This window comes from Natrix helvetica (genome assembly GCF_964273705.1).
Source record: "Natrix helvetica genome assembly, chromosome: 4".
Classification (NCBI taxonomy): domain Eukaryota; kingdom Metazoa; phylum Chordata; class Lepidosauria; order Squamata; family Natricidae; genus Natrix; species Natrix helvetica.
In genome coordinates, this window is record NC_138550.1 from 91,777,223 (window position 1) to 91,804,335 (window position 27,113).

General features: G+C 42.5%; 1 protein-coding gene across 2 annotated transcripts in view; it reads right to left on the minus strand.

Moving 5' to 3' along the window:
- Positions 1-27,113, minus strand: part of DROSHA (drosha ribonuclease III) — a 122,049-nt gene that overhangs the window by 7,994 nt on the left and 86,942 nt on the right. For both annotated transcript variants that reach the window (XM_081951537.1, XM_081951536.1), the window contains exons 23-29: positions 23,043-23,113; positions 15,790-15,834; positions 12,285-12,442; positions 11,273-11,378; positions 5,753-5,894; positions 2,926-3,008; positions 1,897-2,000 (exon numbers count right to left, since the gene is read on the minus strand). In XM_081951537.1, the coding sequence (XP_081807663.1) occupies positions 1,897-2,000; positions 2,926-3,008; positions 5,753-5,894; positions 11,273-11,378; positions 12,285-12,442; positions 15,790-15,834; positions 23,043-23,113 (709 nt within the window). The remainder of the gene's footprint in view (positions 1-1,896; positions 2,001-2,925; positions 3,009-5,752; positions 5,895-11,272; positions 11,379-12,284; positions 12,443-15,789; positions 15,835-23,042; positions 23,114-27,113) is intronic.

Consider the following 27,113-nt stretch of genomic DNA (forward strand, 5'->3'; position numbering starts at 1 on the left):
TTATTATTATTATTATTATTATTATTATTATTATTATTATTATTATTATTATTATTATTATTATTAATTAGCGCTTATAGACCGCCCCCTCTCCCAAAAGGGACTCGGGGCGGTGTATGCCATCATTTCATTGGTGAATATGTATGTATGCTTAATACAGAATTTTCCCTCTGTCAATCAATAATTGCTTCTCTTTCTGATATAACCTTCCACTCTACATACATAGTTACGTGGTTAACATCAATGGCATCATATATTTTAGAATTACTTCATCCTTCAATCTAATAGTCATTTACCTTACCCTTACTTCTTAATTGAACGGGATGGAATATACCCTTAATATTTTGCCCTTGACCAAAAAACAATCTTAAATGACATTTAAGATTCAACATTTTCTGCAACCTTTTCCACCATACATATGGTGGAATACTACCTGTTCTAACAGTAACCATTTTGTTAAACAATAACAACAACAAAAGTCTGCTCCTATCAGGTGTGAAGACAGAATGAATAGAAAACTACTTGGAAAGCAGGTAGGACTGTTCACCAATTTCTCTTATGCCCCAGGCTTTTACTGACCTCAGAAGGATGGAAGGTTTAGTCAACCTTGAGCCGGTCAGTATCGAACTCCTGGCAGTGAGCAGTGTGTTAGCTTCACTATATATATCCTTGAGACATAATGGTGAAGTGGTTAGAATGCAGTATTGTAGGCCAACTCACTGCCTACTGCCAGGAGTTTGATTCTGAACAGCTTAAGGTTGACTCAACCTTCCATCCTTTAAGGTCAGTGAAATGAGGACTCAGATTGTTGGGGACAATATGCTGACTTTGTAAACCATTTAGAGAGAGGGGTTTAAAGCGCTGTGAAGCGGCATATAAGTCTAACTGCTATTGCTATCCTCTCATAGCATTTCCATGATCAAGGAAAAGTAACTTGGGAGATGACCGCTGCACCTGCAGAAGCAATTGGGTGACTTAAGAACCAAAAATTGAGTTTGGGAAAATTGAACATGTCTAAGTCTATCGATGTCTACTGTACTTACAGCCATCATATTGCACACCTGCACAAACTTTCTTGACTATATCTCCAATGCTTTAAATTGAATTTGAGATCCAAAGTGTAACAGTATCCTTTCATTTGATCAAGGAAACTAATTCCTTCTTTGAACAAAGGGTGTGATACAGTGGTGGTTTCAAAATTTTTTAGAACCTCTTCTGTAGGTGTTGCCTGCTTTGTGGGAGTGGCTTGCCAGCCATGTGACCGGGTAGGAGTGGCTTGCCAGCCATGTGACCGGGTGGGCGTGGCCAACTTGTAAAATGTGGTGAAACTCACTTAACAACGTTCTTGCTTATCAACCAAAATGTTGGCTCAGAAACTCTGGCATTTGAAGCATGCAAGTCTTAAAGCTGTCAAGTTACAACACTCTTGCACCCCTAACCCTTTAGGAAAAAAACCCCAGGGGTGTTCAAACTTGACAGCTTTAAGACTTGTGGACTTCAACTCCCAGAATTCCTCCTCCAGTCATGTTGGCTCAGGAACTCTGGCACTGAAGTGTGCAAGTCTTAAAGCTGTCAAGTTTCAAGACCCTTGTACCCCTAACCCTTTAGAAAAAAAACCCCAGAGGTGTTCAAACTTGACAGCTTTAAGACTTGTGGACTTCAACTCCAAGAATTCCTCCTCTCATTCTTCATCTTGATGATGTGCAGACGGGCGGGGGGAAGGAGCAGGAACCGGTTCTAAACGGCACTGTAGATTTGTGGAACCTCTTCTATAGAAGAGGTTAGAACTGGCAGGAAACCACCCTTGGTGTGATACTTAATTCCAGGCATATGGTATTTTTTTTAAAAAAAGGAGTCACAAAGTGATACTGCATATATATAAATCAATCTCCTTACTTATACAGAGGAATGTCTGGCTCCTTCCCTTCTGTTCTGAGAGTTAAACAGCATTGCTGGAGTTGAGATTTTGGATCATTCCAATCCTGATTTAGGATGAATTCCTAAAATGAGAAAAAAAAAGGGGGGGAGGAAGAAATAACAACTGTTCACAGGAAAAAAATGATTGGAAGTAGGAAAATACTTTAGATTTTAAAAAAGCCTTTTCAAATGTATTTTTCTCTTAGTATAGGTAGGGTTGCAATTTAATTTGATTTAGTGTGATTGATAAATTGATACCACGTTTAATGCAAGCCAAAATCCAGTTAACGAAGACTAACATAAATGCAATTAATGCTAGCACAGGTACAATTAAGGTTGCTATTAAGGTTGTAGATGTTGGAGTTCTAGATGTTTTAGTTCAGGGGTCGCCAACCTTTCAGACCTCAGGGACCACTAAATTCATAATTTTAAATTCTGTGGACCACTAATATGAATTTTAAAAAATGGTAAATAGCAATTAGTGCAATATAAAAAATGCAAATAATTTTTCTGCAGACCACCAAAATTTTGTGGACCACTGGTTGGTGACCACTGTTGTACTTTATACAAAATGGAGCAAAGGAATGGTTTTTTCCCAGGGAAGCTCAAAACAAAAAAGCTCATTTTGAAAACAGAATGCAGGAGATAGAAATTACCCTTCGGATATAGATTTATCCACTTTTAATGTTGTTCAGCATTTCATTAATAAAATATAAAAATTACATTTAAAAACATTGCCTATTACCATTGAGCTGGAAGCAATTACCCTATTTTCCATAGAAATGTCACTTTGAATAGTGCAAATTCAAATAATGTGATCTCTTCATAGGATTCATTAACTGCACTAATCAAGAACTACGTGTATCTAAGCCACTAATGTGAGAGAACAGATTTAAAACCTTTATTATTAGTCAGGACACGGAGAACAAAATTCTTGGTTCAGCTGGGACTCCGTAGCAAAGTGAGCTTCTCGGCTGTGTAACACATAACAATCGCTCTGAGACTTACTTTCAATCGTGGGAAAAAGCAGACGTTCATGAAGGTGTGGACATATTCAAGATCTTTATCTATGTACAGTGCAGCGATAAAGGCTGAGAAAGAAGGAATAACCAAACATTACAAGAATATTACTTTCTTTCAAACACACATTAATATTTCCAGACAATCTGTTGCAAATATTCCAAGTCAACGGTGAACCTGTGATGGTATACATTAAAACATCAAAAAGACAGATAGTTGAGTGAGAGGTGTTTTTACTATTTTGGGAAGAAGGAAAGTCTGAGAGGTGGAAAAATATTGCAGGGATATTAAAGTCCACACTATCCACAAAAGATATATATATATATAATAGTATATATATAGAAATAAACAGCAAGGAAATAACTTGTGTCTTTCACTTCAAGCAATTCACACATACCAAAGATTTGTGGAGGGAGCTGTAGCAAAGCTTGTGCTTTTAGCACTTTCCATATCTACACAGATTTACCATATTCTGCACTAAAGAGCCTCTAAGGATTACAGGTGCAAGGGCTATACTCACAACTGGAATTTCTTTTTTTACTCTGTTAGAACAGTGTAAGCCACAATGCTATAATCTCCATCTAAGGTTGGCTGGGAGAAACACAGGAGATGGAAATGTGTGTAATCGGCCTCGGTCTAAATAAGAGTTTTTCAAATTTGACAAATCTGAATTATGGGAGTAGACATCTGAATGATTTAAAGTTGCCAAGTTTGAAAAAAATACTCATCTAAATTACAAACTGATCAAATTGTTTTCAGTCAGTATCTTAGTTCTTGTATTTTAATGAAGACGACTGTTGAGCCTAGTGCCCTTTACATAGTTTGGAACTACAACTATTTTATTAATTCTGGGAATTAAAGTCCAAATTCTTTTAAGAAGGCACTACATTAGGAAAAATCAGATTAAGCCAGTGGTGGGTTCCTGCTGGATCGCACCGGATCGCGCGCGCTCCCTTTCAGCGCTCCACCTGGCTTGCGCACTCCCTTTCAGCGCTCCACCTGGCCTCGCGCTCCCTTCCGGCGCTGAAACCGGAAGTACAGTCTTGCCCCGCCCCTGGCGAAGCAATGACGCCTGTCTGCGCTCCACCAGCTCGGCTGGGAACGGAGATGTTTCCTCAGCGGAGCGGAGCACCTGAAAAGACTTTTCAGGCGCTCCGCTCCGCTGAGGAAACATCTCCGTTCCCAGCTGAGCTGGTGGAGCGCAGACAGGCGTCATTGCTTCGCCAGGGCCGGGCAAAACTGTACTTCCGGTTTCAGCGCCGGAAGGGAGCGCGAGGCCAGGTGGAGCGCTGAAAGGGAGCGCGCAAGCCAGGTGGAGCGCTGAAAGGGAGCGCGCAAGCCAGGTGGAGCGCTGAAAGGGAGCGCGCGAGCCAGGTGGAGCGCTGAAAGGGAGCGCGCGCGATCCGGTGTGATCCGGGAGGAACCCACCACTGGATTAAGCTATCATGTTATTAGTCCACTATGAATATTTTCCTTTTTAGGTGAGAAGTGGGAATTCAAACTCTTAAAATGTGAGTTCCACTGAAGATCAATCAAACTCTACTGTTTAATAGACCTGGAAAAAATAGTAAACAAATATTCTGCTAAACTTTGCAATGTTTCAATATTGAATTATGGCTTTTCCTTGCAGCTGCTGCTGTTTTACTCTTACACTTTTTTTTCCTTGCAGCTGCTGCTGTTTTCCACTTATAAAATAAATTTCTCCCAAATTGGCTTTCCCCATCCTTGTAATCATAGGATGTGTTTTGGCTTAATTTTCAATCGGGTTGCTACCTTGACATATCAGATCAAGTATCAGGTCAAGAAAGATATTTCCAATCCCAATCAGAGATTCTTTCACTTTTGTTCCTAAATACACTAACAGACAAATACACTAACTCTTTTCACAATAGTTTCTTCTATCTTAACATGATATCCACCAAGTTTCTACTAAGAAAAGTTTCACCTTCTTGCCTGGTTCTGTTTCAGAACAGAGTTTGAGGCAGTTGGGTTAATTCGAGGTCACTGAGAAAACACACCATCATTTTATATTGTGGAATAGCCTTTCTTCTTTAACAAAAATTGAAAACTGAATCAATGAAAAAAATGCCAAGACCTACACGAATTAATTAAGAAGCAATTCTGAAAAACTAGACAAAGAGGCAGCTCTTCAAATCCCATTGTTTAGCCAGGAGACTATAAGTTTTTGGAAATAAATCACAGCAAAGCACACACTCTCAGAGCCTTGGCCATAAATTATGATTGTTTGTGAACTACTTCCATTTACTAAAAGGATCTGGCAAGAGACACTGTGCCCACTCAACTCACAAAATATATTAAAATGCTCTGGATAAAGATTACCTTTTGGGCCTGATATTTATTGCCACTTCTCTTGTACAGAAAGAACAACTTTTAAAAAAAAAACCCTCAAACAAAATTAAAATTAAGAAAAAGGCAACATTCCATTTGCAATGTGGGTTTTCATCACAGTGCCTTTGGAAACAATGCTACTTAGGAAATTATAAATTGATTATATTTCAAATAAAAGAAAGGAGTCAATTTTTTCCTTTGCTTTAAAGAAGGCTGGAGGTATCTAAGAATAACAATGGAAGGCAATTCATTTTCTAACGTAAGCTATACATATGCAGTACTACACAGTTTAGATCTTCAGGATGGCAGCTAGTGGTAACACATCTATCATATAAACACTTTCTTTAAGCCACCACCTTAGAGGTTCTTTTTGCCTTTAACTGTTGCTGTACCGCCTGCTTTTGAAACTTTATTTAGCTATCAAATCACTAGGGAAGGAAAATGAATTAACAGCATTAGCACTTACATTCCAAAAGATCAGCTAATGTTTTTGTTCGTAGTGCAACAGGCCGTTTGGTCTTATCGTTAGTAATGGCAAACTCCTGCATGCCCAGTTCTTCTGCCACTTTGGCTTGTGTCCTGTTGTTGACCAAAGAGCTTCGCAACAACTGCCAAGGCAAAAGACTCCACTCAGGTAAATGTGCATGGCATTCTGAGGAGCAACACCCAATTTTATAGCTTAGATCGGAGGTGAGGAACTATGGCTCTTTTATGACTTGTGGACTTCAACTCCCAGAATTCCCGAGCCAGCATGAATTCTGCCAATAGGAGTTGAAGTCCACAAGTCATAAAAGGGCCACAGTTCCCACATCCGGCCTAGACACATAACATGTTGTTAGCTTTTGCTTGATTAAACAAAAACAAAAAAATGCTACTATTTATCTGGTATAAACACCTTCTGTTTTCTTCCAGAAATTTTGAAAAGAAGGCACTAATAGAAATGAGGTGTACACTCTTATCCCATTCCCTCCTTCCTCAACTTCCTCAGGTTACCAGGGAAAGCCTGCCACATTTACCTCACTGCATACCTTCAATCAACCTGTAAAGGGCAGAAGAAAAAGGATAGAAGGATTCAGGTGCTCCCAAAATATATAGGTGTTCCCTTTTCTTTCCTGTCCTGAGAAAAGCAGAATGATTTGTGTTGATCGTGCACTACTTCTATTTATCTTAAATGTCAAGCATCCTATCCACATTGTGTATGTTCTCTTTTTATTTAGAAAGGCAAACGTTGAAAAAAAATGCCCACTCGTGCAATCAAATGTTATTTGTCTGGGTACCCAGTAAACAGAAGTTCCTTCCAGCTCTTTTTAGATTAGCCATGGTTTAGACCAGTAATATACAACTTTTCCAGTGAAAATGTCACATTTTAATGTTGAGATCATATCATAGTTACCCAAAGAACCAGGGAAGGTTGCCCATTTGCAAAAGAGGTGACCCAGTATGACCAATTAATACAACTGACCAAAAGACAGACTGGTGTGGTTGATCCCTCCCACTCTGTAGCTGTCTTCCTCAAACAGACACTTTGAAGCCCCAGTTTATCTTTTCTGGACCAGTGATGGACACATCTGCACATAAAGCTATGAACTACGGCCACTCACATTCTTTAAAAAGAAATCTAAGAAAGTCTATCAGCCCTGTGTAGAATCAAAGTAGACTCTTGACAATGCTTTTTAGTTTGCAATTCTGTCCAAAATTAAATTTATTTTTAAAATAGTGTGAATGGAGGCTTGAAAACAAATAAGGCATTTTCTGCTGTTATGTTGGTATCTGTAAGCACTATGTTGGGCACATCATATTAATCCTTTCATCTGTATCCCAAATCATGCCTAACTGTAACTCAAGGTAATGGAATCAGGGCAGTTGCATGGAATACAATTTGAAACTGAATTCTTGTGACTGTAGTTACCATGAAGCCCTTCATCAAGTCTGAACAACGGTGGCCAAATCATGGTTAATCAAAGCAAAACTTTTTTTTTGTTTCTCCTCACAGTCATGGGAGAAAGAAGCACAAATAAGGATTGCCTAGCTTCTTTTTGTAATTGCTTGGCCACCGTTTAATATCACACTGAAAGTAATCCATAGTGTGCCCTGCTACTTGCATTCGAAACAAAGAGAGCTACTTAATGACCTGCTAATTATGAAAGTGTCTAAGAATACTGCTTCCAGTTGTTAAAGTAAAGTTGCAAAAATTTGCAAGCTGAAGATTTATTATTTCCATATTTGATTTTTGTAAGTGTTATTATGGCTTTGGCTAATTGAGCAGAAATAGTTTAAAAACATATAATCCTCTCATACTAGACAAATGAGTTGGTCCCCTATGTGTCCATTGTAAGAAGATAGCGGAAGGGGGGGTTGTTTAAAGAAATGCAGCCATCTATGAGACTCAAGAATTAGTTGAGAGCGGGGAGGCAAATGTGCTAATTAACAGCAATAACTTTCCAAAAGAATAAGCACATAATATTCTTGGGATTATATCTGCTATGATCAAAGCAAAAATTTGCTTAGGATATGAAGAGTGGATGAGTAGCTGAGAAGGTGAAATTTCTGCAGAAGACCAAAAGATATAGTTGGTATTTGAAAGAAAATAGTAATACTGGGAAATGGAAGGCACATGACACAGAAAAGCAACCTTCGGAAAACTCTTTCCAGTGGTTTCAATTAATAACACACGTGCCAGCCTGTTAGTAAAGAAGCTATAACGTATTCACAAATCGGATGGAACTATAACATCAATCATAGTGAATAAAAGAGATTAGATGCAAGAGAGCTCAAGGGAATCAAAACAGAAAGGGAACAGGGAGATATGTTCCACTTTCAAACAAAAAAGGTGGTGTTAAAATTTAAACTGCCTAGAACTGGGATGGCAAACCTGTGGCACACATAGCCATTTGTCAGGGCACACGAAGTGTTTTCCTGTTAGCTGCCCAGCACGCATGCGCGTGCTGGCCAGCTGAGTTCAGCCTTTTTTAAAGCCATTTTTCACTCTCCCCAGGTTCCAAAGGCTTTATAGGAGCCTGGGGAGGGTGAAAACAGCCTCCACTGCCCCCACAGAGGCCCTCCGGAGGCTTCAGGAGCTTCCCTGAAACCTCCGGAGCGCAAAAAACGGGTCCTACAGGCAAACCAGAAGTTCGGGAGCAGACTTCCAGTTTGTTTGTAGGGTTGGTTTAAGCCGGAAGTCCATTCCTGAACTTCCGGTTTGCCCATAGGGCCAGTTTTTTGTGCTCCGGAAGCTTCAGGGAAGCTCCTGAAGCCTCCAGAGGGCCTCGGGGGGAGAGAAGCAGGGGAGGGTTCCTATAAAGCCTCTGGAGCCTGGGGAGGGCAAAAAAAGCATGCAAAATTGGGGGATTGCGCCTGTTATGCATGCATGTGCGCCGTGTGTGTGTGTCGCACATTGCATTATGGGTGCGACATGCCCGCGCACGACCCTCCGCTTCCCCTGCTTATGGCACACAAGCCAAAAAAGGTTCGCCATCGCTGGCCTAGAAGGTTCCAAGATCACACAGCATTGATAAGGGCATCTGCTTTATCTTTTTAAAGGATAGTGATAGTGAAAGAGGATGGCTGATGAAGGAGTATTAGGTTTTTAGAGTCTCTTAAGCTGGCAGGGAGGGACGCGGTGGCTCAGTGTCGATCAGAAAGGATGGCAGTTCAGCGGTTCGAATCCCTAGCGTCGCGTAACAGGTGAACTGTTATGCCAGCCACATGACCATGGAGACGTCTTCGGACAGTGCTGGCTCTTTGGCTTTGAAACAGAGATGAGCACTGCCCCCTAGTGTCGGGAATGACTAGCACATATGTGTGAGGGGAATCTTTATCTTTAAGGGGGCAGGAGGTTAAACTAGGAGACCTCCAAGATTCCTTCTAACTCTGTTATTCTGCATTCTATTTACACTCTATCACCAAACTCTTAAAAATGATTCACTGTCTCTTTTAATAAAAAACAAAAAAATCCCTAAGTAACACAAAGTCAGTAAATTGTATCTTAGCATCTCAAGTCAAGGCTGGCCATGGTGCCCATACTGGAAGGCTTGAGATTACGGCTAGTCCTTACTTAACAATAGAACAAACTAGTCACTTGTTCCATGACTATTCAAAGTTACAATGGAATTGAATGAGTCGGACTCATGAGCAGTGAACAAGTTCTTGCTTTTGCAGCATTCCCTCAGTTCTGTGGGTGTGATTCGGACACTTGATACTGTACCTGGCCTGCAATTCCAATTGTGGATGTGTGATTAAAATTTGCAATTTTTACTGCCAGCTTCTCACCCGCAAAGTCAAAGGGGGCGCCTGGAGGCCTCGCCAGCCATTGTTATACAAGGTTCTCATGATAGTGCACAATTTGCTTAACAACGGCAACTAGAAATGCTGGCACTGCTGTTATTAGTTGGCATGGTCACATCATGTTGTGCTTAAGAAAGTGCTGTTTAGCAATGAGGTTTCCAGTCCCAATTACCATTGTTAAGCAAGAATATCCTTAACCTCATAATCTTTTGCCATTAGCACTGCTGAGGCCAATAAAAGAGGAAGTCTAAGAATCTGGAGGGTCAAACCCTGATGAAAACACAACCAGCACACCCACAAATTGTTTTGTAACCCCTTTCTGCCAGCTTTGGGCAAATCTATATATATATAACAATGACTTGTGTGTGTATGCATGTTTCAGCATAACTCTGGAACGCCTCAAGCAATTTCAACCAAACTTTCAACCACAGATGACTTCCCTTTGGAAACAAATACTGTGGGGGGTAAGACACCCCCAACACCCCCCGGGGTGTGTGTTCTGTTAAGATACAGCCTGTTGTGCCTTAAAATGGCTTCTACCATACTGCCTTAAATTGGCTTCTACTGTACAGCACTGTGGAATTGCCATGGTATCGGCTTCACAAACTCCACAAGGGGGCTCCCTCCGGTAAGGGGAAAATCCAACATTAGAAATTGGGGTGACGTTCATGGAAGGAGGGTTGGGATAAATAAATACCTGGGCAGCACCGGGTTATCAGCTAGTGATGAAATAAAAATGAAAGATTCTAAGACAGGATAGATGTAGAAGGCAGAGAATGAGAGGAAAAAATAATACACAAGGAAGGGGGGAAACGCACCTGGGACACATCCTTTCTCTGATTTCATCTATTCTTCATCAAAGAGATGTATCTTTGTAGTTCCTGACCCCTAAAAATTGTGCATCCACAGCCTAGTGCAATAGTAAATATTTTTTACACTCAAACAAACTACAGAGATTTCTAGCCACATGCATTTATTCATTCACATATATGAGTGCGGTCCTCTTTTTCACATATAAGCCATTCATCATTCTGCCTCTTTTACCCCTTTTATTTCTTGAAACATACTGGAGGTTGCTGGTTTCTGGAATGTTTGATTTCCTGCCATGAACGGCAGCAGAAAACCAAACAGCAATTACCTACAAGCTCCTTATGGCTTTTCAGCCCCCAGTTCTTGTGGGTGATGGTCATATACATCCTCTAAGATGTAAGATTGTTCGCCTACAGTTTAGCTTAATAATCAGGAAAAAAGCTGGCATGAGCCTAGAAAAAGCGAATTTCATAAAGTTTCTGCTTGAACTATTAGCCCCCAAGAAGCAAGAACAGCACCCTATATTAATGGCCACTGTTGATTTCAATTGCTTTCGCTCTCCTGCAAATGAACTACAATTACCTCTAGCTTTTAGAGGAATAACTTAATCACCACGGTTATTAAAGCTATTGATTTGTTTTAAAGAAGAGATAACATCACTCCCAGGCTCCATAAATCACATTTCCTTGATTGTGGCAGGATTCACATTTTCAAATTAACAGAACCTTATTAAGAGCAAGTACAGGGGGGAGGTTGCGGATATTCAGTTAAACTCAAATAATTCCCTTGCTGCTTTCACAAAGTTCTTCTCTCTCTCTTTTTTCCCCATTTCCTCCTATAACCAGACTATCCCAGTTTTACTCCTGCCAAGAATAATGGATGATGCTCTCACCGTCAAGTGCCCTTCATGATGATCAGGGAAATGTATAAATAAGTACTCGGTGGCCACCAACTGCATTATGGAATCACCCAAAAACTCCATCCTCTGATTATGGCCCCTAAAGAATGAGATTAAAGGAAGGAAGAGATTATACAGAGAAGGGAGCAACGCTGCCTTGCCTTAGAGAGCTGGATATTTTTAAAAAGGCAGAACAATACGCTGGTGATCATATCATACAATTTAAGACAATGCAGTGTATTCGTATTCGCTAAGTAGGGGTGTTTGTGAGAGACTAAAGGGAAGGCAAGTGACAAAATTCATTTAATGTCACCAAGTAAATGTTATGATTATGCATGTAATTGCGGCATTTCTCTGATGCCACTGTGCACAGAATGTCATTTTTCAGGTTGCTGCAAATCCCACTACTGCCGGGTAAGACAAAATAATGCTTTTAGGTTGTCAGAAGTAATAAGGGGGAAACCACTATAAATTTAGCTATGAATCACTTTATGGAAACATAAACTGTAGGAATTGAGGGGAGTAACATCAAATTTTGTGAAAAAAACATTTGTTTGACTATGGTTCTGCATAAGTAAGAAAAAAAAAACCCTCTGGATATTTTCAGCTATGATTCTTCTGCACAAATCGGGGTGATTTGATCTTTGTTTAATTTTAATGAAATGACAAATTGTAGCTAGTTAAAAACAGAAGAGATGATTCAACCTATGTCAGGGTCAGAAGCAAACTTTGGGTAGTTAAGCATCTCAATAAGGAAGAATGTTGTTTCTTGTCCTTCAGTATTTATGTGATAAAATCTCAACTAATCTAGAACAAATCAGTTTACAAATCTGGCAAACCATAGATGCCTTGGTAGGGCCTCCAAAGCCAGAGGTTTTGAAAAATCGGAACTGGGAAACAGTTGTAGACCAGCCCAATCTCTCTTCCTGGAGAATAACAGCCAATCAGCCTTCCTTCAGAAAGAAAGTGCAAGGCATCTGCTTGGGAGAGAGAGAAAAAATCTCACAGCGTCAGATGGTTAAATCCCACTGTTCTCAAAGTGAAAGCCCGCGCCAATAGGCGAACGTGAGTAAAAAGTACTCCAATAGCATCCTCAAATTCAGTCAATTTCTGGAGGACAGGCGACGTCTCAATCAGCTGTCTGTCAGTGTTAGATTCTTGCAGCTGTAAATCAATATTAAACAATGAGGACAACAAATTAGTTTTAGAGGAGAAACTTAAGAGCTAAATTCAGAAAGCAAGGGAAGAAACTTGATTAGGTACTTTACATTTTACTTTGCTAATATGAGTCTTAATCACCACACAGCGGACACTTTGGGGGCTGGCAATGTTATCCTAATAATACACCATCGGCCAAAGATCTACTTTTGGTGCTCCCAGGACACATGTCTCCTCTGCTGCGGACCCTGCCTAAAGGAACATCCTTCCTCCTGAAATTAGGTTGGTTCCATCCCTTTCGATATTCTGGAAGGCCCTCATGATTTGGTTATTGGGGTGTCGATGGAACTGGGGACTTGACTAGATGGCTCCATTGTTGAGAGGGCATTTTTTATTCTCCTTTCATTTTGGAGATTTAGGATATTTATTACTACTTTTTTTGCATTTGTATTTATCATCACATTTTTTATCTATGGTTATGCACTAACCAGAATCACCTTCAGTGAAATGGGCGGCAACATAAATTTGATTAATAAATTAAAAAAAATCAACAATAATGCATGAACTGCGCATGAAGCATTTTTTAATGGCAAACTCTAAAAAATGCTATTGCCATCACAAAAATCAATCTAACTCATTTTTTGAGGGGTAGTTTGAGAACAGATTTAAAGATGGGAATCAGAAGGCCTCTGCTAAGCAAACCATTCCAACCTTACTTTTAATGCCCTTCAAAAATGACTTTTGCCAGTATTCAAACTAATTTGAGGTCACTGGAAGGTTAGGCGGAAATTAAAGAAGAGGAAATAGGAATAGCATACCTCTCCCTTTCTTTCTGCACCCTAAAGCCACAAAAAGTGTCCTTAAATAATGAAGCTGGGTTGAAGATGAGTTCAATTTTGTTCAGCTGATGATGATAACAGGAATATAACGTATCCTTTGTTCCAGTGGTGGGATTTATATTTTTTTACTACCGGTTTACTACCGGTGCGCATGGCTTGGTGGGTGTGGTTTGGTGGGCGTGGCAGGGGAAGGATACTGTAAAATCTCCATTCCCTCTCCATTCCAGGGGAAGGTTACTGCAAAATCCCCATTTCCTCCTGATCAGCTGGGATTCCGGAGGCAGAGAATAGATGGGGGCGGGGCCAGTCACAGGTGGTATTTACCGGTTCTCCAAACTACTCAAAATTTCTGCAATCGGTTCTCCAGAACTCATCAGAACCTGCTGAATACCACTTCTGCTTTGTTCCCATTCCCACTCATAATTCTCAGCTAAAACCACTCAATTCTCTTTATTTTGGTTATCAAACAAGCAGTGGATTAAAACACAAATAAAAATCCCATCCAAAGTCTAACCAGTACATTTTGGTCAAATTTTAATTTTCAGTGCTAAATTTCAGCAGCGCAATATCATGGTTCTAGACATGAACCATGAAAGGCTATCTGAAAGATACTATATTGGAGAAAGAATGACTAAATGAGGACTCTGCACTATACATTTAATCTGAAATGCATTCTGAAATGCTAACTAGCAGCATCTAGTTGATCTTGAGATGCTAAGCAGAATCAGGCCAAGTTAATAGTTGGATAGGAGATCCTCCCAAAACTCACGGAAGATGAGAAAAGGCTCATAGAACAAAGCAACAACCAGTTGCTGTTATGGTGTTGCCATGAGAACTACACAGCAATGACTGTTAAGTCAACCAGAGTCAAGCTCAGTTTGAAGGAGATTTTAATGTAGCTTTGAATATAGGAAGATTCAGTAACCTACGAACATGTATAAACATAATAGTTCCAGGAGTTCTCAATTTTTTTTTCCAGGATTGTCATGTGTTCCAAGTCTGTAATTTTATTGATGATTGCAGACGTCCATTTTCTCATCCTTATAAATACTGTACCTTTTTAGCTATCACCAAGTTTTATTACCCCTCCCAGCTGATGTTTTTTTTTTTCTTTCAGCAATGTTGTTAACTATGCTATCTATATATTCTATTTTTTCCAGTGGCCCAGGGATTCCTGCATGCTGAATTTTTTTAAAGATATAAATGTAATCAATGATTCTCTCCATTTTTTCCTATAAAAACGTATTTCAAAAGGTTTTATTTCACTGTAGAATCCTCTGCCTGTTTTCTTTAATCTAATATTTTCCCATTAAATTATTTTAGCTGGAAGCTAGCAAGAATGCTTGCTGAAAGTGTGAAAATAGGATGCTCAAACTTGGGGATATTGCAGGAACTTAATTGCATTTTTTATAGGGCCTTGTTCCACTTTTGTTAAAATTAGCTTTTCTAAGGGCAAAACTAGAATCTGGGGGATGTTTCAGCCAGTGATGTGGTTGTACAAAAGTATTAGAGATAAACAATGCAATGCTCCAATAAATGATAAGACTTACCAATCTTTATAGCACATTATCAATGTTCTTTTTGCTGTTTTAGGTATTTAGGTATTCATATGCAAACCATAGAAATAAAACTTTTAGGAGCAGCAATCATTGATAGACAAGATTGACAGACATAAATCCATTCATTTCTTTTACTTTCCCTTACTTTTAACATCTATTTTATTCAACTTCAGCAAAAAAACCCTTAAGTTTTCATACCATAACTGTGAATAACACACTCCGTTTATATCTTGTATCTTTCTGCCCAGGGATACCAAAATTGCATATGATTGGCCATCAGAGAAGAGTCCATTAAAGAACATTCCCCAAAAGTTCTAAGAGTTTTGGAAAGAAGTGCTCTTATTCTATCTTTAACTATACATTTGACATGGTGGAAGACATCTTTTTTTCCTGACTGCCTTTGGAGATCAAGGAAGAATCAGCATTCCCAGGAGAAGATGAGGGAATACATCCCTTCATGAGGACATGTTGCTAGCTCAGAAAAGAACCTTCTGCAGAGAGCTGCTTTCTATCTGGTTTCTGTTTTAGCAGGAGAAAGTTCCAACTGAGATGCTGACAGCCTTCCTGAACCCCAAAGGAATCAGGTGACCTGAAAAGGCCACAAAGGTGCCCTGCCTCCATGAGGCTTTGAGATTTGTTGCATTTTTCCATCCAGAGAGAGTCTCATAGTGAGCAAAGTTGCTAGCTTATTTTCTCCCCAGTGCCACCAAGCTGGAGGTCTTCCACATGGCTGCCCCGTGACTGACATCTACTTGCCCAATTACTGCCTGCCTGCCTGTCTCCTCTAAAATTCTTGCCTGCCTTTAAGCCCAAGCGCTTGACACTTATTAGCTACAAAAATTCACAAAGGCCATGTGTGCATGTGAAATGCTCAAAGATGTCAACACAGCCAAAGACCAATAAAAGGCATCCTTAAACTGTTCTGAAATTTGTTAGTGAAAAGGGGAACACTTACTTGCAGAGGGTGTAGCGGATAATTAAGCCATACTTCCCGCAGGTCCTGCAAACGTGAAGAGATGCTTTTAAAGCTCAAGGGAACCGTTTAACAAGTTCCACATTGCTAAATAAAATGTCATTCTGCAACAGACTGAAATGGCTTAAGATGCTGACTTGGCTTCTTGCAAATTCAATAGTGCTGGCAAACTCATTTTTAAAAAGCAGGCATTCTTTGTTCAAACTGCCTGTAGTGCTTCCATTTAGTTCATGTCAATTAGGTGGAGGGAGAACACACACCGTTCAGGAACTACATAATGGGTTACTTTTTTCTTTTTTTTTTTGCTTAAAGTTCTGCAACTAAAAATTCAGGAGTTTCATTCCAACCAAAGGAAAGGAAAGAAGGAGGAAAAGCTTAAGATAAATTAACCAAAGGTGAACAAAAGGAGCACAATTACCGTATTTTTCGGAGTATAAGACACACCTTTTTTCCTCAAAAAAGAGGCTGAAAATCTGGGTGCATCTTATACATCGAATACAGCATTTTTTGCCTCCAGAAGCCCTGCCCATTCACCAAAATGGCCGTGCATACCCTTATGGAGGCTTTCAGAGAGCTCCTGGGGGCTGCGGAGGGCAGAAATGAGCCATTTTCCCCCCATGCCCCCAGCAGCACTCTATAAGCTTCCATAAGGCTATGCATGCATTTTTTTTGACAAAAAACGGACCCATTTTCGTGGAAAAACAGGCCATTTTTTGCTCGTTTTTGGGGTCCCGGCCCCCCAGGAGCACTCTGCAAGTCCCCCAAGGCTATTCATGCCTTTAAAAAAAACAGTACCGCTTTCGTGAAAAACGGGCTGTTTTGGGGAGGTCTGCAGAGTGCAAACACTTTTTTTTTCTTTTTGGAAAGCTCTTTAACTGATTGTTGAGAATTGCATTGATCAAGTGCTGTGCCAGCAGAAACAAAGTCTTAGGTGCTGCAGAATGTCAGCGATTTCCTTCTCCAGCACATGGATAAATACACCTGGAAACATTTACCTACATTCTCTCTCTCCCTACCTACCTTCTGTATTACTCTCTTTCTCCTCATCTCTATCCGTCTATCTACCTATCTACTTTTTTTAAAAAAATTGCCTCTTCAAAACCTTGGTGCGTCCTATACTCTGGTGCATCTTATACTCTGAAAAATACGGTATATTTTGCATATAACCCCACCTGCATGAGACCAAAAGCTTACAATCAAAAGAAACTATGCATGTTGGTTGCTCCTGCCAATGTTTCTCTCTTGCAACATATAGGTAGTCCTTGACTTACAACAGTTTGTTTAGTGACTGTTCAAGGTTACAATGGCACGGGAAAAAGTTACTTTTTAGGACTATTTTTCACACTGCAGCATCCCCATGGTCATGTTGTCTACATTCAGATGCTTGACAGCTGATTTATATTTATATGATTGCATTGTCCTGGGGTCATGTGATCATCTTTCGTGACTTTCTGACAATGGGGAAGCCAGTTCCATTTAACCATCGTGTTACTAATTTAACAACTGCCGTGATTCACTCAACAAATGTAGCAAGGGAAGTTGTAAAACGGGCAAAACTCACTGAATAAATGCCTCACTTGGCAACATAAATTCTGGGCTCAATTGTGGCCTAAGTCGAGGACTACCTGTATTTTTAAGAAGATGTTGGATAACCATTTGTCTGAAGTGGTGTAGGATTTCCTGCCTGGGCAGGGGGTTGGACTAGAAGATCTCCAAGGTCCCTCCCAACTCTGTTTATCCTATTCTATTCTATTCAGCCTGCTGTTTGCACGAGAGAAGTAACGGGTTGAGTCAAGAGGAGGAGGAGCTTCCGGAGGGAATGGAGGACTGCTTCTGAGCTCCGCTAAATGCGGAGGGCTCTTTGACGGGCGGGATGCTGCCGACCCTCATTTCCACCTTGAGGGTCGGGGATTTCGGGCGCCGAAGATCCTGGCACCCTGCCCGGCTCCAAGCTGGCCCGTTGGGTCGGCCGGGTAGCCGGACAGGAGGAAGATAGCGCGCCAGTCAGCGCGGCAAGGCGGCTGGCGTTTTAAGCCAGCATGGCGGCTGGCGTTTTTTGAGTCGGAGCGGCAGAGAAACGGAGCGCCAGCGCCAGCGGAGCAGCGCAGCGGTAAAGACTTGAGTGGAGAGGGCGGAGAAGGCTGGAGGAGGTGGAGGACGGCGGTGGGGGTCTGTGTGACTGTGTGACTGGGCGGATTTTGGCTTGGGATACTTAAAAAGATGGTGGCAACCCAGGAGAGCCGAGCAGCCCAAACTATAAATCTATGGATCGCTGAGCTCCAAGGTAGCCGGCGATTGTGCTTTAGACCAGCGAGAGGGCCCTGGGAAGGAGTGCAAGGCCCGAGGGAGGCCCGTGAGATCCGAGGCGCCGAAGGGAAGAAGGGAAGGAGAGTGAGGCCTGAGGCGCCGGAGGAAGTAGAGAACGGAAAGAACGGTGGAAGGGCTGCAGGGAGGCCGCAGGGAGGACGATGCAGCCCTCCCGGGCCCAATAACAACGAATGTGGATTGCCAAATGGACGGAGGACCATTCACAACCATGGCAGGCCATAATTTAAATTATTATTATTATTATGGAATGGAGGCTTGGAACATCAGAGGCCCATGCAGAAGGTCAGACCCAGTGCTTTGCTGTACTCACCACTACCCCCCCACTCATTTACCACCTACTTACTATGGGCTATTCGCCCTACCGCCTATTATGACCTACCATCTATTACGAACTATTTCTTAGCTGCAATCTTTTATCCATCAACTGGCTATTTTATCTTATTTCCATCAACCATCATTTCCATTCTGATGCGGATTATTTCATCAGCCTATCCCCTTGCCTGGACTATCCTCTTGCCAGGACCATCCCCTTAGTGGGAATTGCTGATGCATATTATCATCTACAGCACCCACTTGATGAACTTGGCCCTGTCCAATTATGTTATACACGAGGCTAGACCTGCTACAGCTACGAGAGTCCCCCCTCTCGCAGTTATGGCCTCCAGCCCTTTCGAGGGCCCACCTTGAGGACGGGTTCATTAACCCAGAGAGGTGGAGGAAGCGCTCGTTGAGGGGTTTTTTAATTAATTGTTTTTTAAAAATTGTAAGGGGTTACAGGGATGGGGGGGGAACAAGACAGGAGGGATGGGAGAGCCAGGCACCTTGGTGTGGTCGAAGGAGGAGGGAGCGGAGTGGGGGAGGAGAGGGAAGATAGCATTCCTGTGCAGGGCTCTTTGATACCAACGGTCGTGGGGAGGGGCAGGTGCGAGGACAGATTAAGAGCGCGTAGTCGGTTGGGAGACCGGGGTTTTTGGTCATTCCCGGTCGTTTGTACCAACCCCTGCATACTAAGTGGTCAGGATCTACAGACCCAAGGCCTGAGACTACTGTTATGCAACGTGAGGTCCGTTGTTAATAAGGCCCCCCTCATTCACGATCTAATTTTGGAGGGGGAGCCGGACCTCGCAGGAATAACCGAGACCTGGTTGGGCCACGAGGGAGGTTTACCCCTCGTGGAAATGTGCCCGCCAGGTTATCGAGCATTTCACCAGCCTCGGGCCCAGGGAAGGGGCGGCGGGGTAGCAGTGATTATCCGGGAAGACTTAGAGCCGAGAGAGTTCACCGTGCCACAGACATCCGGGTGTGAGTCCCTTGTCGTGAGATGGGGCCCAGGGAGGCAGTTGGGCCTGCTGATAGTATACCTGGCTCCTCGCTATACATCAGCGGCCCTGCCTGAACTCCTTGAGCTGATCTCATCGGTGGCGGTTGAGACCCCCAAACTTTTAGTGATGGGGGATTTTAATCTGCCGTCGATGGGAGAAGCGTCTGAGGGGGTTCGGGAGTTCATGGCTTCCATGACAGCCATGGACCTGACCCAGTTAATTCAGGGCCCTACTCACGAGGGAGGCCACACGCTGGACCTTGTCTTTGTCTCTGGCCAGTGGATGAGTGATCTGGGAATAGGGGATCCAGCCATTATTCCCCTGTCATGGTCGGATCACTCACTTCTCCGGCTTGACTTCCCTGGTGCTACCCCCCGCCGCGAGGAGGCGGAACCGGAAGGTATTAGATGGTTCCGCCCCAAGCGCCTGATGGAACCAGATAGGTTCCAGACGGAGCTTGGGCCACCTCCTGTGGACCTGACCCGCCCCCGAGTGGAGGACCTGGTGGACGCATGGAATAGTGCGACTACCGGGGCCCTAGACCGGGTGGCGCCTTTGCGGCCTCTCCTGCGGCGACGAACCACCCTGGCCCCTTGGTTTACCGAGGAGCTAAGGGTGATGAAACGCCACAAGAGACGCCTAGAGAGTCGTTGGAGATCCTCCCGTTCCGAATTTGACCGAGCACAGGCACGAGCCTATTTGAGGACGTACCTTGTGGCATTAAGAGCGGCCAAACGTCAACATTGCGCCGCTCTTATTGCGTCCGCAGATAACCGCCCTGCCGCCCTGTTTCGGGTGACTCGCTCCCTCTTGTTTGAGAGACCGCGGGAAGCCCCTTTACAGGGCAGAGCAGAGGAGTTTGGGAAATATCTACAGGACAAAGTCGCTCAAATCCGGATGGGATGGGCCCCTTTCAGTGGTCCAGTAGAGACGCCCGTGGCGAGTCTTGAGGGACCGCTTTGGGAGGAGTTTGACTCGGTTGCCATAGAGGATTTGGACAGGTTGCGTGAACGTCTGCGACCTACCACATGTTTATTGGACCCGTGTCCCTCCTGGCTTGTACTGGCATCCTGGGAGGTTACGCGCGACTGGCTCCTGGGCCTAGTGAACGCCTCGTTGGGTGAGGGGTTTCTACCGGCCGCCTTGAAAGAGGCGGTGGTGAGGCCCCTGCTCAAGAAGCCTTCCCTGGACCCAACGGACCTAGTCAATTATCGTCCAGTCTCCAACCTTCCGTTTCTAGCGAAGGTTGTAGAGAGTGTGGTGGCACAGCAGTTCCCACGTCACCTGGAGGAAAATGATTATCTAGACCCGCGCCAGTCCGGCTTCCGACCCGGGCACAGCACGGAGACGGCCTTGGTTGCATTGGTTGATGATCTCTGGAGGGCCAGAGATAGGGGTTGTTCCTCTATCCTGGTCCTATTAGATCTCTCGGCGGCGTTCGATACCATCGACCATGGTATCCTGTTGCACCGGCTAGAGGGGCTGGGAGTCAGGGGCACCGTTTTACGGTGGTTTGGCTCCTACCTCTCTGACCGGACCCAACGTGTGCTGGCAGGGGAGCAGAGATCGACCCGGAGGTCACTCACATGTGGAGTGCCACAGGGATCGGTGCTCTCGCCTCTCCTGTTCAACACATACATGAAACCGCTGGGCGAGATCATCCGTGGTTTTGGGGTGGGATATCATCTGTATGCTGATGATACTCAGCTATACATTTCCACCCCGAACCACCCCAATGAGGCCGTCGAAATGATGTCCCGGTGTTTGGAGGCCGTACGGGTCTGGATGGATGGCAACCGACTAAAACTCAACCCTTCCAAGACGGAGTGGCTGTGGCTTCCGGCCTCCCGGTTCAACCAGTTGCTTCCATCTCTGGCCATCGGGGGCGTGCAACTAGCCCCCATGGAACAGGTGCGCAATTTGGGCGTCCTCCTAGATGCCCGGCTGTCCATGGATGACCATGTAACAGCCGTGGCAAGGGGGGCATTCCATCAGGTTCGCCTGATGCGCCAATTGCGCCCCTTATTGGACCGGGATGCCCTACGCACAGTCACCCATGCGCTAGTGACGTCTCGCCTGGACTACTGCAATGCTCTCTACATGGGGCTTCCCTTGAGATGCACTCGGAGACTACAGTTGGTCCAGAACGCGGCCGCGCGGGTGATTATGGGGAGGACTAGATACTCCCCTGTAACACCTCTCCTGCGCGAGCTGCACTGGCTTCCTGTGGTCTACCGAGTGCGTTTCAAGGTTTTGATTATGATCTTTAAAGCGCTTCATGGCACAGGACCTAGTTACATGCAGGATCGCATCCTGCTCCACACATCCCTACGACCAATTCGCTCACACAGAGAGGGACTTCTCCGGGTGCCGTCCGCCAAACAGTGTCGGGGGGCGACACCCAGGAGCAGAGCCTTCTCTGTGATGGGCCCAGCCCTGTGAAATGACCTCCCCCGTGACATCAGGATTACTTCCGATCTCCGCTCCTTCCGTGTACAGCTGAAGACCCACCTCTTTCAATTATCTGGCCTGGCTCAACCGTAATTTTTCTTACTCCTCCTGACTGTCTTTTTAAATTTTAAATTTTAATTGTACATTGGGTTTCTTACAATTGGGGTATTTTAATGGTGATTTTTAACTGTCTAAATGTTGTAATTTGTTACCTCCTCCGTGCATGTGTGTCTTTGTATATATGTATGTTTATGTGTTTGTACTCATGTTTTATGTTCTATATGCTCCATTGTACGCCGCCCCGAGTCCTGTCTGGAAAGGGAGCGGCTAATAAATTCAAATTATTATTATTATTAAGGCATTCCTTTATTCACTATTAGTTCCCTACATCTCAGCTCAGCTGCATTTCCACAATCACCAAGATGCCTGTACACATCAGGAGATTTACATGCTGGTGGTTGAAAGCATAACTTTTTATATGATCTTCTGACGCAAACTTATTTAAGTGTGTAAGCGTACACTGGATTATCGTTTCTGATTTTCTCAGAGCCAGCAACCTGTGATGTTTTTTTCTCCTAAATATTACCTTTTCAGCAGGAATTCAAGGGATGTGCAATCACCTTCATGAGATAGGTTGGACTAAGAATAAGTGCTCAAAATCATCCAGCGAAGTTCCAAGGTTACAGAGGAGTCCGAACCAGCCGTCCGCAGCTTATTGCTATCTCACATGGGCCTCGTTCACTTTTTTCTTCTTATTTGTTCTCTTTTCACCTATGTTCTTTTCAGCGCTGTCAATCAGTCCCCCCCCCCATCAATCCCCAAATAAATTATGTCAGACATGTGAAAGATTGTCTGGATCTAAATTGTCAGACTTTGCGAACATTGCGTCGTCCTTCTGAGCAAGATAATGGAAACTTGCTGCAGAATAGTCTTTTCTGGCACCTTGTCTTTACAGCAGAAAAACAGGCATTTGCGTAATTACAATAATCTTTTACTTTATTTTGCTAGATCAAGGCATTATATTCTGAGAGGCAGGATTCTTTTCCATTTTCCTCTGAAGCACTTAATTTAAAGCACTACAGAAAAGCAGAAAACACGGTGCGAGCTATAATCAAGACAGAAATGAAGTCATACCTTGTCGTTAAAAAGCAGGCGTCCAAACAATTGTTTGGCTTCTTCAAGACTTCCCTCCAGGTAAACTGCCCCTGTGTGAGAGAATGCACCAAAGGAAAAAGCCAGCATTTAGACCCACTTAAAGAAGCAAGTTGCAACCTTGAGGATGTTCACATGTGTGTTTCGTTTTCACTTACTTGTAAATTTAGGAGATAAGGGACTGCTTCATATTCATCTCACTCATAACAGCTAGAAAGGGAAAGAGGTTGACAGCAACTAAGTCGCACCCGGGGTGGGATTCAGCCGGTTCAGGCCAGTTCGGGTGAACCGGTAGTTCTGGTGAGCAGTTGGCCCCGCCCACCTTCCCCTGCCCTTTCCTGTCCTATATTTCCCTGTTTTTTAGTTCAGCTGATTCACGCAGCACAGCAAATTTCTGGGGGTCAACTGTTTTACTCACCAGCACTGACATAGAGGGTAAGTTTTTAAGCTTAAAATGGGCATTTTTTAAATGCAAAGTGCGCATTAGGCGTCCACATGTGCAAAGCGGCATGCACACACAAAGCACGTGCTCACCGAAGTGGTTGTTAAACCGGTTGCATCCCACCATTGGTGTCACCCATGTATGAAATCTGTATCCGCCGTAATTTTTTTCTGCAGGTAAGTGGCAAAAATAGAGCAAGCATCCATGAACAGCCTTATTCAATTCACGTGCAAATTACCTTAAAGGTATGGCAAAGTCTTTTCTTTGCAGGGAAAAAAGATTTTTGCTTTTTAATTTTCCTGTAAAGCAACTAGCTTAAACCAGAGTGTCAAAAGTAAACAAGTCCTTGTTGAACAGATAACCCCTCTAGATTCATCTTATATTTCAATTGTTTAATTTCTTTTTAAAATCCTATATAAATTTGTTTAGAATAAAAAAGCAATGTCAAATCAATTGTTCATTGTTGCCAGGAAAAGTACCTTAATAGGATTTTGATTTTGAAGGAACAAGGAGGCAAAACCTGGTTCAAAAACAGTAAATGTGAGAGGGACTAAATAAATCATGGATAATCACTTAAACATGAGCAACTAGTATGCGGCAGCAGCCAAAAAAGCTAATAAAATTTCTGGTTGTATAAACAGAGGCATAAAATCAAAATCAGATGAAGTATTAGTAGGGCTTTATAAAACTTTAGTAAGACCACATCTGGAATACTGCATCCAATTTTGGTCACCACATTACAGAAAACGATGTCGAGACTTTGGAAAAAGTTCAAAGAAGAGCAATTAAGATGATTAAGGGCCAGGAGACAAAAACATCTGAAGGCTAGTCTAGATAAAAGGATTAGGGATGGCATGATAGCAGTATTCCAGTATTTGAGGGGCTGCCACAAAGAAGAGGGGGGTGAATTTATTTTACAAGGCACCAGAAGGCAAGATAAGAAACAATGGATGGAAACTAATCAAGGAGAGAAGCAATTATCTGGTATTAAGGAGAAACTTCCTAACAGTAAGGACAATTAACCAGTGGAACAGCTTGTGTTCAGAAGTTTTAGGTGCTTCATCATTTTTAAGAGACACCTGTCTGAAATGGTACAAGGTCTCCTGCTTGAGCAGGGAAGTTGGACAAGAAGACCTCCAAGGTTCTTTCCAGCTCTATTCTGATTGATTGACTGATTTGAGAGACATTTTGCATTATATTTCCCCATGCTCAGTGTGTTATCCTTTAATTGAATTTTACCTATTTCTTCTTTGGCTAACTACAGCACTTATTTTAATAAGACAAAAAGCAACTGGTTGGGAATTCTTGGGGATATAAGACACAGAGCTGGTCACCAAGCTTGGGAGGCAAATCCTCACTTATGCTCTGCATACTAGAATGACATATGCTTGATAACAAAATGGGATCACTGACCTATATACAAAATGGGGATAGCTGCAGTAGTCCCACCCAGTGTAGTTCACACACTGAATGCACAACTCAACCATCACTGGTGAAGACCCTCTTCTATCTATAGAGTCTTTTCACATGAGGAATCTTCAGTGATGTGAACAGCCTCTCTGGACAGAATAGTTCGTTCCCCATTGACAGTTGTCGTTTCATGTGGTAGATAATAAAAGATAAAAAAAGGAGGCAGCTTCCTTAGTTAGAGTTAGGCCATTGCCCCTACAATCGGAACGGGGCCCCATCTCATTATTTGGATCTGACTGGCTGCACTCTTGTGAAAAATAAGGCCATCCCAGTTCTGAAAAGCAAAAGTTACAAAAGAAAATCCTGCTGCTAATGCATTTTCAGCAAAACCAAACATAATTCAGACCTTTCTCAAAAACTTTGAACTCAGCTGAACTCTTAGGTAAGAGCAAGCAGGGGACAAATTCCTGACTGTTTATTTACCTACCTATTAACTATAATCTTTATCTATCTCTCTATCTCTCTATCTCTCTATCTCTCTATCTCTCTATCTCTCTATCTATCTATCTATCTATCTATCTATCTATCTATTATCTATCTATCATCTATCTATCTATCTATCTATCTATCTATTATCTATCTATCATCTATCTATCTATCTATCTATCTATCTATCTATCTATCTATCTATCATCTATCTATCTATCTATCTATCTATCTATTATCTATCTATCTATCATCTATCTATCATCATCATCAACATCTCTCTCTCTCTCTCTCTCTCTCTCTCTCTCTCTCTATCTCTATCTCTATCTCTATCTCTCATCTCACCCAACTATATCTGTCTTTGTCTCTCTCTCCGCCCAGTGACCCCACCCCCATACCTCTGCTATCTCCAAAACCTGATTTATTACACCAATTAATAGCACTATTAGAGAAAACTCAATCCCCCACTTTGTTTCATCTGAAAAACTGAAGCATTTGAATTATAACAAAGATATATCTTTTTGGTTATACATGTCTGTCATTCTAATATTCCCCCTCCTTTTCGACATTAAACACCAAAGCAGTGTGAAGAGGCAAGCGAGTTAAGATGGATAGCTTTCTCCCCTTATTTTGATATGATGAAACACAATGTAGCCTGAGGCAGAACCCTTATGGCTGTTACGTTGTTTGAAAAAAAAAAAAAGATGAGGGGGGAAAAGACACAGAATATATTTTAGCAGGCAAGCTAAAATGCAGGAAAAAGAGACAAGATATCCAATAATAATCTCACTGCTTGTACCCCCGACCCCTTAGAGAAGAAATCACACTGAACTGAGAGCAGGGAAGGGAAAAATAAAAAATAGATCTGTATGTAGTCAGATCTCCCTTTGACTCATAGTTGAGGAGCGAAGGTTTCAGACTTCCAATTGCTTCATATTAGGAACAACAAAATGTCACTTTCCTCAGCCCCAAAATTATAATGCTAAAATAAAGTATTTGCTAACTAGGAATTAATTTTGGCTAGAATACTGTGATTGTAATTCTGGCAATCCAGCAAGTTTTTGAGCCTGGAGTTTATCTATATATGACTATGTTCTCATGTCACACTATCTTTTGGCTTGTATTAATAATAATTTCAATAATCCATGCTGGTTTGGTTCACATATAATGCTAATCGATAAGGGATAGGTTTTTCCAGGAAGAATTAGCAAACATGTTCTTTACTGTTGGCTACTTCGTATATATACCCATAACTGAAAAGGCAGATCTGTTGAAATATAACTTGGTCATAGTCAGACACAACTTGATTTTGCTGCCGAGATCAATTCCCTGTTGTCACAGAGCATCGATCAATCAAAAGCAGAGTTAAGACCCAGAGCCAGAAATAAGTAGAGGTAGATGCATATAAAACAATCAAACTCAATTTCTTCTTCTGTTTAAGAGATATATTCTATTTTCAACCCTAGGAGCCTGTCCAGTAGAGTAGGAGACACAAAACATGGCTCCTGGATCAGTTCATCACAGCCATTAGAGCTCCCAAACAAATGTCATTGAAATTGGCAACAAACTGCTCAATTGACCAGAAAAGTGAGGCAGAAATTGGTCAATCAAATAAAGAGGTACTTATTTTGGGCTGCTGACTGCCTAGGCTATATATTTCAAAAGGGCTATCATCCCTCTCCAAAAATAATAATAATAAAAAATCCACCCACATT